Source organism: Vespa velutina, chromosome 22 (assembly GCF_912470025.1).
Source record: "Vespa velutina chromosome 22, iVesVel2.1, whole genome shotgun sequence".
Classification (NCBI taxonomy): domain Eukaryota; kingdom Metazoa; phylum Arthropoda; class Insecta; order Hymenoptera; family Vespidae; genus Vespa; species Vespa velutina.
In genome coordinates this window covers 2,267,054-2,281,025 of record NC_062209.1, presented here as the reverse complement: position 1 = coordinate 2,281,025, position 13,972 = coordinate 2,267,054, and the positions used below count along the sequence as shown (strand labels likewise).

Genomic DNA, 13,972 nt, shown 5'->3' with positions numbered 1-13,972 from the left:
TATATGTATATATATATATATATATATACATATATTGAATATTGAAAACATCAAAGTCAAGAATGTATGAAGTACGGGAAGAGACTACAAAAAAAAAAAAAAAAATCCAAGGAACACATAATAAACAGACAAAAGTTAATTGGCCATTTATATATAAAATATTTTTCCTGTTCCGAATTGTTTGTTTCTTTTTGTTTGTTTGTTTGTTTTTTTTTTTTTCTTTTTTAGCGTATAGAAATCACTGGTGGTTTGTCTATGTGTATTGCCGACGCTTCTTCCTCTTCCTTTCCCCTCCCCTTAAAAAATCGATAGCTTGATTAAAAACTTTGTCACGATTGCGTAATCGAACGAATTGGTCACTTCGAACAGCGACTCACAATTTCGTATTAATGCGTAACATTTAACGCAACAATTGCACTATGCCTGCCACCCTCTTCTTTTCTTTCTCCTTTCTTTCACCCCATCTCTTTCTCTCTCATACTTTCCCTCTCTCTCTCTCTCTCTCTCTCGTGTGTCTATAAACCTTTAGTTTTTTTCTTTTTTCTTTTTCTTTAAGGTTCGCATTTGCATTCTCACATTCAATATATTTTCTTCCTCTCACTTCCGAACGTTCCTAGCATGGAGAATAACAACAAAGCAGTATTTCAAAGCAGCAACACATAACGGACTTATTTTTATCTTTGTTTATTCAATATGTATTTTCTTATAAAGAGTGACGTCCTACGTAAGTAAAAGTAAATGAAAAAGAAATTCAGCAAACGATAGTTAATATATTCATTAAAATTCTTCTTCTCGTTAAGGCAACTAATTTGTTTAGTTTCATTTTTATATCTAGATTAAATGATATATATATATATATATATATATATATATATACATATATATATATTTATATATATATAAATATATATATATATATAAAGTATATGTAAAACACTAATATATGGTTATTTTTATTTTCTTGTTACAAGCCTTACATTATTAGAATATAATAATATGTATACTTTGTATATATACTCTTGTAATAAAATTGATTACTTCGTACTCGACTCTATAGATAATAAATATATCTAATATGTAATGTTAGTACAAGAGAAGTGCGTGCAGAGGGTGGCAGCAGGGTGCGCATTTGGGAGTGCTATTGTTCCGGGGACTTTCCAGTCCCTTCGCTTTAAACCGTCTCACATGGTGACATTCAACTGTATTGCTTTTGTGTCCACGGAACACGCTTGTTGTTGCTGCTGTTGCTGCTGCTGTTGTACCTGTTGCTGGACTTGTTGTTGAACTTGTTGCTGTATTGCTTGCAACTGAATTGTTTTAGTATCGACGGTACACGTTTGTTGTTGTTGCTGTGGCTGCTGCTGCTGCTGCTGTTGAACCTGCTGTTGTTGCGCCTGCTGCTGTTGTTGCGCCTGCTGCTGCTGCTGCGCCTGCTGTTGCTGCTGGACCTGCTGCTGCTGCTGCGCCTGTTGCTGTTGCTGGGCTTGCTGTTGCTGTTGAGCTTGCTGAGCGGCGGCTTGTGCCGCTTGTCTTTGTTGTTGCCGAAGTATACTCGGCGGAGGATCCATGTGCTGACGTTGATGTAATAACAAATGATTCTTCTGGAAGAAAGCCTTTCCACACTTGTCACACACGTGTGACCTTATATGACAACTGCCGTCCGTGTGGCGTCGTTGATGTTGCGACAGTCCATGCTTTTGAGCAAACCCGCGGCCACAATCCGGACAGATATGTGGTTTTGGTTTAGGACCCGAACCAACTGGCGGCGATGTTTGCGTTGCACCGTGCATATGGCTAACACCGGGTGTTCCGATAGGTCCATTCATCTGGAAATATTTATTACTTAGTTTTCGTGATACCTTTCCGAAAAACGAGTATAGGCAATTACCTGGTGGGTTCCAGGAGTATTTGGAGTTAGGAAGTGTCCAGGAGTTTGTTGGAAGGCAGCTGCTAACCCACATAAATCCGTTACTAATGTTCGATCACCAGAATGTAGCCTTAAGTGTAAGGTAAGGGCTTCTCTGTTTGGAAAATCTAATCCACACTCCCTGAAATAATAAACTTGATGTTATCGGTGTGATACCTTCGCAAGTGCTATGCGTAAGGTTCAATCTTAATTTTTCTGACACTTTCTGTTGTCATTTATGCATCTGACGTACCTGCACGTAAGAGACTTTTCATCTGTACTCGTATTGTTATTGTGAATCTTGGAGTGCGTAACTAAATCTACTTTACGCGGGAATGCCTCTCCACAAACGGTGCAAGCAAAAGGTGTTTCTCCTGTATGTAAACGCATGTGTGCTAATAGCGTTCTCTTCTGTAAAAATTCTTTACCACAAACAGTACACGAATGTGGAATTCTACCATGTAACCGACCATGGTTTACTAGTTCAAACTTCCTTTGAAACGTAGCCCCACAATCATGACAAACAAATGGATGTAAACTGCCATGGAAGCGCGAATGCATTGTTAAATGATCCTTTTGCGAAAAGGATTCTCCACATTCTTCGCAAACAAATGGCCTTTCTCCAGAATGAAATTTACTATGAGTGACTAAATGGCGTTTAAGAGGAAACGCTCTTCCACATTCCTGGCAAACAAATGGCCTCTCTCTTGTGTGTACCCGAGTATGTGTTACAAGGTGATGTTTTAACGTAAAGGACTTTTTACATTCTCGACATTGATAAGGTCTTTCCGCACTGTGTAAGAGCAAGTGGGTATGAAGACAATGTTTGTGAGCGAAACTCTTGCCACAATGAACGCATATATGAGGTCTCTCTCCTGTGTGTACTCTTGCGTGTGTGGTTAAATGATGCTTCAGTAGAAATGACTTCCCACATTCAGAACAGGAATATGGTCTCTCCTTAGGTACACGAACTTGGCTCCCCATATCTTGCTGTTGCTTAACTTTAGTCTCGATTTGAGTAGTGTTTACATGAGTCAAGACGTGTCCAAAGTGAGCTGTGCCATCCGTTTGACTGGTAGTAACGTTATTGGAGTTTGCTTGATTAGATGCAGCTGCTGCCCTTTTCATTAAAATTTCATTGCACTCTTCTGCAGTAAGCTGCAAAGGTCCAAGCGGTGTCATGAAATGCTTACTCATGGCATGCTTATCAGCTGTGGTAAAAACTAAGGTGTTTGAAAATAGAGAAGGTGGTGGCGTTGGTTGTGAAGCGTCACACTGACAACCTCCCTTTTCACAATTCAATGGAAAAACATCATGATGTTTTTTAGTGCGAACATGAGAACCATGTGTTTGATTATGAGCTCCTGTGTGACCGTGGTGGGTAGTAGGAGTTTGTTGACAACTTTCATTCATAGCGAACATAGGTCTGCGATGAGCACTATTAACGTTTTTTGCTGGTTTGATATCGACTTGTATCTTTTGACTGGAACCTTGGTCCTGATTGTTATTAACGGCGTAACTAATATTTGTAGCAAGCTCGCTCTGTGCGTTCTCTCGGGTTTCGGTACCAGGCCCACCAAAGGACCAGGCATACCCGAATCCTGCTCCGGCGTTGCCAGGGGTTGTACACATATTTGCAAGGGTAACAATGGAGGGGTTGGTTTGGCTGGAGGCTATATCGGTAGGCCTCTCTGTCTCTGTCAACGCATCCTCTGTACAAATTCTCTCCACTATGACAAATTGATCGGATGGAAATATTTTGATTGGGTCTAAGTCAACCTACCGGTCACACTCCTCTTTCTTCTTCTTGATTACATGCTTTGGGTAACATATCTGTCTGAGTAGGATGTAACCGGTCACTTATAAGGGTAATACTAGAAACATTGAAAGTACTTTTAGACAGTCACAAGGTAATATGTAATAAAGGAGCACCAAGGGTCTTATCAAGACCTCGTGATGGTCATGCGTGGCATAAGATATGTAAATGGTTCGAAATTCTGTCTTGGCGCGCTTCGACCCCTCTGGCTCCGACGCACGCAGCCTCCGGGTGGCGGAGGCGAGGGTCCCCGAAAATTTGCTGCAGGCGGCAGAGGGGGCCCTGTGTGCACCCGCAAAACCAGAGTTCGCCTATTCTAGAGCCGTGTTTTTCTATAGTTTGCCGCGCCACCGTGCGCCACCGAAATTAATACGGCTATCCCAACGGTACTCTTTAGATCGTACCGCCTCACCGATTCTTCCTATCGGTCTTCTCGGCGTCCACGGGTCTTCGAAGACAACCTCCACCTTTCTCTAACGGCACTCCCACACGCTCACTTACACTCCACGATATTTTACCGTACTTTACGACGCGACTTTTCCACATTAACTCGCACATGTACGCGACCGACCGTCATTAATTTTATAAAATTCCATATTTTATTGTCCATACAAAATAGCCTCATATATCGGCCATTTTATTTGTAAACTACCAAAAAACAATGTTGCCAACGTACGCGCTGGTTTTGGAGGGAGCGAAGCTTGAGCATAGCGTCACCGTATACTTCCGTGCTGGCAGCACTGCAGTTCGCAGCGCGGACAGATATTTTTCCGCCATATTCAAATGCGTCCAATGCGATCCTACCATAATTCGATTTATATCTTTGCTTTTTCTTTTTCTTTTTTTTTCCCCACTTTTTTCTTTTCGTTTCCACTTCTACCTCGATTCCTTTTTTCTTTTTTTTTCTTTTTTTTTTTTTTTTTTTTTCAATTTTTTCTCTTACAAACATTTTCTTCTTCATTTATTTTCATCTTTTTTCTTCTTTTCTTTTCTTTTTTTTTTTTTTTTCCTCCTACCAATAACTCTTACTTATCCAATAACTTACCAATGGCTCTTCAAACGAGGAAAGAAAATGATGTTATCGGCTTAATATATCTCGAATCTCGCTTCTCTGATTAAAACTAAACGCCTTCGGATAAGAATCCATCATCGTGGTATAGTTCTTATCGCATCCGCGAACCAATCATTATCATATACGCGAATCAATTATTTACTCAAATAATTGAACTTACTAAGATCTCGTTGGTTTAATAATCTTATCGCGAATATTAATATTCCGTGGAAAAGCGAAATGTTTCCGTATGGACGATTTTTTTTCGAAAGACAAGAAAAAAAAAAAAAAAAAAAAAGGGTAAAGAATACAAAAAGAAAAACAAAAAAAATACAAAAAAAAAAGGAAAAAGAGAAAAAAGAATAATTTTCTCGAATCAACCCGAGGCTTTCTTTCTCGTTTTTTTTTCTCTTCTTTTTTTTCTTTTTCCTTTTTTTTTTTTTTTTTTTCGTCGATCTGATAAGAAATCAACTCGCTGCGGGCAGGTTCCTAAAAAAAAAAAAAAAAAAGACAAAAAAAGACAAAAAAAGAAAAGAAAGAAGGATTGAAGAGACGGAATCGCATGCGGGACGTAATAATAATCAATTGAGCTTATAATTTACGTTCTCGACGAAAATAAAATGAAAAAGAAGACGAAACTCATTGCGGATCTTCCTATCGTTTTCCTATTTTTCCTGGAAAGAAGAAAAAAGAAAAAAGAAAAAAAAAAAAAAAGAAAAGAAAAGAGAGAAAAAAAAGAAAGAAAAAAAATATAAGAGAGTGCACTCAGCTTCGAATCATTGCATCAATATCAACACATTGATACGTTGTCGACCGTCAGACGACCAATTGTTTACTAAATTGAAACATCAATATCAGAATGAAGGAATAAATAAAACACGCCTAATCACATTTTTTATATCCTAGACCTCACCTCTTTCCTCTTCTCCACCTTATTTTTTTTTTCTTTTTCTTCTTTTTCTTTCTTTTTTATTTTTTTTTTTTTTTTTTGTATATTTTCTTTTATTTATTTATTCTCTTCTTCATTTTCTTATCTTTTCTTTTCAATTCCTTTTTTTTTCTTTTCTTCTTCTCCTCTCTCTCCTCGTCCCTCCCACCCCAACTCCTACCCTCCTGCACTGTTTTTTTTTTTTCCATCTTCCCCTCTCGCAATTAATGATAAAAAAAAGATCTCGATAAAAATGTCAGCAAAATAAATCTTAAATATACGTTTGAAAATCGGATCTCTTTGTAAAAGAAAGTGCAATCAGCTGGGATGACCTCCATGGCAATCAACGTGTTAATTGTCTTCGATGTCACATCAATCGATAGATCCTACCATCGATTCTCTTTTTGTCCTTATAGATATATATATATATATATATACACACATGCATACGTACATACATACATCCATACATATATACATACATACATACATACATACATGCATACATGGATATATCCACACATTATACTTACGTACATAGCTTAGGTGGCTTGAATTAGTAAAATGAAAAAGAAATAAAATAGAAAAGAATAGAAGAAAAGAGGAAAAGAAAGAGAAAAAAGAGACAAAAAAAGAAACAAATAGTCGTCATTTCACGGATATTTCGTAGATTCGTGAATTTGACCAAGCGAGGATGGTTTCAAGATCGATGGACGAGAGACTTGATATATACATATATATATATATATACATATATATTATATATCCGTTGATCGAGAAAGGTATCGCGCGGGAACAACGACAGTTTTCATCATTTATAGCCCCGGCTATCGGGCGAGTTATGAGACTAACGTAGAGATTCGAAGGGGAAGGGGTGGGCCAGAGAGGGGTGCGACCAGGCGGGTGGGTCGGTTGGTTATGGTGAGTGGAGAGAAGAGAGAGGGAGGAGGTTACTTATAGGTGGCTCCTACTACAGAAACAATTTTCTATCTATCGTTCGTTCTTTCGTTTGGTCATAGTCGACGCAATAACGCAGACTCAGCGGCCGATAAGCAAGTTCCAAGCCGTTAATGGGCCAAGCTCACACGACTTAGCAAAAAGTTCCCCGTTGTCGACGACAACGACAACGACGACGACGACGACAACGATGACAACGACAACGACGATTTTCATTCATTTTCTTTTTCACGAATATCTTTTCTCATTGAGTTTTACTCGATAATTCAGATAATCTAAACCCAAAGTGTTTCTCGGAATGAAACTTAAAAGATACTTTATCATTTCTCATAACTCCCATCATCATCCTATCCCCCCACCCTCCCACAATCAATTTTAAATCTCATTCTGTCTTTCTGAACATCGAGAAACAAGAAATTAAAACGTATACTTTAAACATCTACGTTGTTTCTTATTTTAACTTTCAATAATGCGTCATCGAACGAATATTATCAATCGGCTAATGTACTTTTATCGTTCCTCAATAGCCGAGCTCGAAGTGATCGAACTTACGATTAATTCGAGATACCGATACGGTACAACATATTATATATATATATATATATATATATATATATATATATATGCATACATATATATATATATGTATATACATCTTTATCATACGTAACATGCATACGTACGTATACATTCCTCAAGAACGCAGTCATTTCTTATTAAAATGCATCGAGCATATCGATGATCGTGTCTTTGCGATGCAAATGAACGAACGAAATGGTGGGGATGAGCGAGCGAGCGAGCGAGCGAGCGAGAGAGAGAGAGAGAGAGAGAGAGAGAATGGCGAAAGGGGAGGGGATCGCGATAAGTATATTCGTAAACATTTGTTTGATCCATACAACTATTATCTCTTTCTTTCTCGTTCTTTCTTCTATCAAGATCGAATCACTGTATTATTCCATAGGATTACTCCCCGCATCAAAATCCTGATGTCATTCGATATTGTCGTTTAGGAAATACGAAGGATATATCTAATTGATAGAAACAAATCGTCTAAAGCAACGGTAACCTGTCGTCTAAGGGCTGAAACATAGAGATCACAGGGAGAGGGAGGAGGGGAAGGGAAAAGTTGAGAGTGGGAATGGGGGAAAATGGGGGATAGGGATGGGGATTGGGATTGGGATTTGGAGGGGGGTGGTGGTGGGTGCATGGGTACAACACCCCCTAGAGAGATGGTCGACGAACGCTTGTTTGACGGCACTTCCCCCAACACCGATGCACGGCAAACGTGGTATCGCATTCACGGTCCACTGCCTCAGGATTCGGGTCTTCACCCTCCTCCTCTACTTCTATGCCTCGTCCTTCTACTCTTCCTCCTCGAAAAAAGAGAATACCGTGAATCTCTCACCCTACCTATCCACTGTACTGCGATGCGATGTGGTAGTGGTTGCTGGTCCTGGTGCTGGTACTGGTACTGCTGGTGTTAGTGATGGTAATGGTGGTGATGGTGGTGGTAGACGATCGGTAACCAGCTCGAATGTCGAAGTCGTCGTCGAAAACGAAGGGCTTTATTTCGTTGAAGTTTCTTCGTTTTCTTACTTTTTTTCTCTCTCTCTCTCTCTCTCTCTCTCTCTCTCTTTCTTTTTCTTTTTTCTTCTTTCTTTTTTTCACGCGCGATTGAAATTCGCTAAGTAACGCGCGAACGTCATCGAATTTAAGTATAGCTTCTTCTTCGTCGTCGTCGTTCGAACGAACGAACGATCGAATGTCAACGACAAATCTTTTTTTTTCCTTCGTTAGAGCGTTATTTTTTATTTCAAATCGTCATATTTTTCCTTCTCTTCTTTTTCTCCTTCCTTTTTCTCATTTTCCCTGAGTTTCTTTGAAATTAAATATTAAAATTACGAATAATGCACGTTCGGCCAAGACCGTGATCATTCTTTCTTTTCTTTCTTTCTTTCTTTCTTTTTCTTTTCTTTTCTTTTCTGTTCTTTTTTTAAAGCATACAACCTTTCCCGTATCGATTGATTATGGATATTTTATTTATAGATGCAATTTACATATGCTGTTGATTAGCTTTGGTATCGTCGTCGTCTGTCCGCAGGCTAGACCAGAACACATTGACCTGCCTTCGTAACCGGTAAAACAAGGTAATCATGTCTGTCTTAAACAGCATACGGGCGCGGCGTCTATATAACCAATATCCTTTTTTATTCTTCTTCTTTTTCTTCTTCTTCTTCTTTCGGACATTAATTAAAAGATTATTACCTAATGAGCATCATCGATATTCTACGAAAGGCTAACGAGATTTTTTTTACTATCGTCAAGAAATGTCACGTACATATATATATATATATATTTTTTTTTTATATATATATTTATTTATTTATTTAATAAATAAGCTCATTTGGTTTGAAGATTTTCCTAAGAGTCTCAAAACGTTGATATAAATATCCGAAGCTCATCAACTTCTTCAATAAATTATTCTATTTATCCGATCATCTATCCATTATCAAACGCAACTAAATATATAGATAATTGATTATGTTATTTAACAAATCGTCGAACAAATATCAATCAAGTTTGTTTTTTTCTTTTCTTCTACTCTCCTCTCCCTCATCCATCCTATTCTTTTTTCTTTTTATATCATATCCCGTGATTCATTTCTTTTTTCCTTTTTTTTTTTTTCAATCAGTCAATTATATTCGTTAAGGTGGAATCGTAACGCATCGATGATCGATGCGCAGATCTCTTCGATCGATCGATCGATCACGATCTTTTTCTCATACTACATCGCTCGGCAATTCCTTCCCCTTTCCCTGCTCACCTACCACCACCTGGTCACGAAATTTCATTCGCGGTCTTTCACCAAAAATTGATACGGTGTGACGAGTAGGAACGTCATCGACCGCATCCTTCACGAGATCCATAATTCCTGAATGTCCCTTGGGTACTTTAACGTGCTCATTTCGGAATCTATTCGCTTGGGGAATCTACTACCAGTGCATTCCGCACTCCGGAACACGTCGTTGCCTCCTTTGATCTAACGGACAGTCGGCTTTTAAGCTTGCGAAAGAGAGACCCCCAGATGGTTATGATAACAATAATTCGATCTCTGTTACTCAACTTTGTCTCTCTATCTCTCTCTCTGTCGCCCTTTCTCTCATTCTCTCGTATGATTTTGTCTACTTACCGATACTAATCGAATTGAATTTTTTTTTTTTTTCTTTCGTGTACGATGAGACCTTAAAAAAAAATGGATCAATTTTATAATAATAAACTTAGATATATATATATATATATATATATATATGCATATATATGGTTGCACAGATATATGTACCATACATAAGTCGAGAATAAGACGTTGGAGTTGGGAAAAAGAATAAGATGTTAGAGCAAAAATAAAAGCAAAAAAAGAAAAGAAAAGTTTGTCACCTTTCTTTCGAATCATCCATCGAGGATGATATGGTAACCCCAAGGATAGAGTCGAAAGGAGTTCTCTTGGAATCGATTGGGAATTAATCCGGCGCTATCGCTCCTTGCAACCGTCGCTCCATTGTCTCATTGTCTGCTAGCTCGAGTTAGTGAGTGAGAGAAAGAGATAGACAGAGAGAGAGAAAGAGAGAGAGAGAGAGAGAGAGAGAGAGAGAGAGAGAGAGAGAGAGAGAGAAATAGAGAGATAGAGAGAGAGAGAACTCTCCTTCATTGCTATCTTGGTTCCTTCCAAAAGAGAGATCGTTGTGATCCAATTCGGGGGCCAAGTAGTTCTCTGCTATTCCAGAGATACCTAAAGGTCGAAGCTAACGTCGATCTAGGATTTGTTGTCTCACGTATCTCAAAGGTTTGCGCTGCTTTCCTTTCATCTTTTCTTTTCTAAACAGAAGGAAAAAAACAAAGAGAGAAAAAGAAAAATAAAAAAGTGCAACTAAGTGTAAAAAAGAAACAATAAGCAAGAAAACAAAGAAAGGATTACTTGTTTAGAAAAAAAAAAAGAAAAAAAAAAAAAAAAAAAATTGAGACGATTAGAAAAAATAACAAAATTAAATCGTCGTAAATATTAATGTTTACGACTTATTAACCTGTTTACCTGTTTCGACCTAAATATAATATAATTAATTTAATCATCATTGAGATATTACTCTTCTTCTTCTAATAATAATAATAATATTATTATTATTATTATGTATAATATATTATATATATTATATAATATTATTATTATTATTATTATTATTATTATTATCTTTGGAAATCTTTTTTCGCAATAACATTCGTTGGCCCCCAAAAAGGGCGTCATGCATGACTCGCCTCAGGATGTCATCTGCACCCTGCTGCAATCGTTGGCTTTTGCTACCATCACTGGGTAGATACTACGCTTCACGACCTCCATACGACTACTACTACTACTACCACTTCTGTTACTATTACTAATACTACTAATACTGTTCCTATTACTACGCTACTACTACTACTATTACTACTATCAATACTAGTACGACGGAGACGATCTTCACGGTCAATATAACGCACGTCGTAAAATCAATTAGTGCGGAATTGTACCGCAGCCTAGGATCAAGCCAACGCGCACAGTACTTACGTGTACCATATAATATCTTTATTTCTTTTGAAAGCCACAAAAGTTTCCGGGGTAACCAGAAATTTCGAAAATTTTCTCTTCTTGTTTTTTATTTTTTTTTTTTTTTTTTTTTTTTTTTTCCTCTTGTTTTTGTTTTGTTTTGTTTTTTTTTTTTTTTTTTTTTTTTTTTTTTATTCCTATTAACATAGACAGGCTTGTCTATGATTTTGAATCGTCTTACTTGTCCTTAAATATTTTTCTGTGCTTTATTATTTGTTTGGTCCTTCCTTTTTTCTTCGTCTTTCTTTCTCTTCTTTTTTCTTTTTTCTTTTTTTTTTTTTGCTTTTATACATCCAACGAAACACGTTCGATCATACATATATGTCGTTACTTCTTCTGAAAATTTCAAATTTATAAGAGATCGTGGTAGAAAGGTAGACAAAAAAAAAAAGAAAAAGAAATAAAAAGAGGAAAAGAAAAATAAATAAGTAAAAAGAAAAAAAGAGTAAATCCATTTGGACCATAGAAAAATGAATAAACTAAATTTATAAATATTAATCGTTCATATCTCTAACCTTTATTCGATATTAGCTCCGATTCAAATTGTTTTCTTCGAATTATCAAGAGAACCCATAAGTCCGTAGTCCCATCATTCATCTCAAATGAATTCTTCTTGATCTTTCTGTTCTTCTGTTTCTCGATCATCTAGAATAAATAAGCATTCTTTTTTATTTCTACGTGAGGGATTCCATATATACAAATACATATATATATATATATAATATATATATAAGATGATTTAAGAGTATATAGCAGTGTCAGGTATATAACGCCATATAGATAGATAGGTATTCTTCGTGAAATCGTCGAAATCGCCAGTTCGTCTTTTTCTTTCTTTCTTTCTTTCTTTCTTTCGTTCCATTGGTCCTCTTTCTTGGATCATATATTTCTACGCGCGAAGAACCTTCGAACGATACCAGGACAAATCATTGAAAATCGGTGTCATTTTCGTCGTTCCCGGCGTAACCGATCGAACAAATTTCCCATGACGAGATACCATAAGAATACCATAGCTTTCCAGGCGTATTCCTCTTCTTCTTTATCCTCTCTTCTTTTCTTCTTCTTTTCTTTCCTTGAATGACCGCTGAAAATTTGAAGAGTATTGAGTAGTATCAATATGAAAAAAAAAAAAAACAGGAAAAAAAAAATAAAAAAAAAAAATTGAAATTTATAACAATTTCAATGGAAAATTACTTTCGTTTATTCATTAATACGTAGATTACGAATAACGACAAACGGAATGTCTGCTTAATATAAAATTTATTACAAAAAAATAATTTATAAAAATTGAAATCCAAACATTCAATTTTATTATATCGTTCGATTTTATTTGTTCCATTACAGATAATGACTTTATTGATTACTTAATCCATAATATATATATATCCATATATATATATATATATATGTGTGTGTGTGTGTGTGTGTGTGTGTGTGCGTATGTGGTAATTACTATTCAACAACAGAAACGATGTCTGACAATCGGGTTCTGAGGTTGTAACCTCAAGGAGAGAATAGTGGTGTAGGCGACATACGACTCGACGAAAGTATCTCGACTGCAAATCGCTGTGATAAACCCCCATTTCCCTGCCCTTTTCACCCCGTCATCCCTTTCCTCTTTCACCCATCTCCCCGCCCGCCCACCCCCCTCCGCACCCTTTTTCCCGTTGTACTCACGGCCCATTCAAGTATTCACCATTTTTCGCGACAATTGTCGGGTGCAACGCAATAATTACGTAATTCCCGCCACGCTTATTACTAAGAGAGCTCCTGTTCCTAGTTAAGACATATATAATGGTAGTGGTGACTAGTAGTATCGTGGTGAAGGTGCTCGGAAATGGCCTGAAGATTGAAGGGGAAGGGAAGGAGGAGGAGGAGTGAGGGTGAGGGGGAATAGAGGGTTAAGGAAGAAGTGGGACGACGTTGAATTTCGTACTAGGTGCCGTCGACTGCAAAGACTTGTAGATTTTAGCAAGTGACGCTTTATATAGATTTCAACGAGGCTTTGCGATTTCTAATGACAAGAAATAATTCAATTTTTCTTTTTTTTTTTTCTTTTTTTTTTTTTTTTTTTTATTTATAATAATCGATCTTTCAGTTGTAACAACCATAGTATTTGCAGAATTAATGATTTTTCCTTATATATATATATATATATATATATATATATATATATATATATCCTTAATGCTCAAAGTTAATTTTATTATGTTTTCTTAGATAGAAAAGTTCAATGAATCTTTAAAAAAAAGTTCAAAGAAACGTTTGCGTAATCTTCATTTACATTTTGCTTATAAAGTATCATCTAAATGTTGAAAGATCATAAAACAGAACTATAATTGTCATGTGTTACGTCGTATAATAGTCGTTTAATAGAGATCGTTGACTGATTATAGTATATAACATGCCTTCGCATTATTATAATTTATGTCGAACTATTTATATCGTTACATTGATTCATAGCAACAAGTGTGACGGCTATTCTGAAACATATTTGTATTCAAGATACGTACTTACTTACTTACTTGTCAGCATTTGTAAAACGCATACCTAAATCGAATTGACTTACATAAATGGAAAGAACATAAGTCAGCAGCTTTGTCAAGAAATCACTTGACATTCTCGTATCTTAAATTACAATGCGTTATAATATTAATCTAGTCAGCCTAATATGATTT

The 13,972-nt window shown here is 36.6% G+C and overlaps 1 protein-coding gene and 1 long non-coding RNA gene across 2 annotated transcripts in view; both read right to left on the bottom strand.

Moving 5' to 3' along the window:
* Positions 1 to 950: 950 nt before the first annotated feature.
* On the bottom strand, positions 951 to 4,587 carry LOC124956528 (zinc finger protein ZFP2-like). Its single transcript, XM_047512468.1, has 3 exons — positions 2,160 to 4,587; positions 1,889 to 2,048; positions 951 to 1,826 (listed from the first exon to the last, which is right to left on the bottom strand). Exons 1-3 carry the CDS (start codon positions 3,536 to 3,538, stop codon positions 1,182 to 1,184), a joined length of 2,184 nt encoding a protein of 727 aa, XP_047368424.1. The 5' UTR covers positions 3,539 to 4,587; the 3' UTR covers positions 951 to 1,181.
* Positions 4,588 to 10,802: 6,215 nt separating this feature from the next.
* Positions 10,803 to 13,972, bottom strand: part of LOC124956464 — an 18,861-nt gene continuing 15,691 nt past the window's right edge. The window contains exons 2-3 of the long non-coding RNA XR_007103255.1: positions 11,810 to 12,378; positions 10,803 to 11,630 (exon numbers count right to left, since the gene is read on the bottom strand). This is a non-coding gene — a long non-coding RNA (uncharacterized LOC124956464). The remainder of the gene's footprint in view (positions 11,631 to 11,809; positions 12,379 to 13,972) is intronic.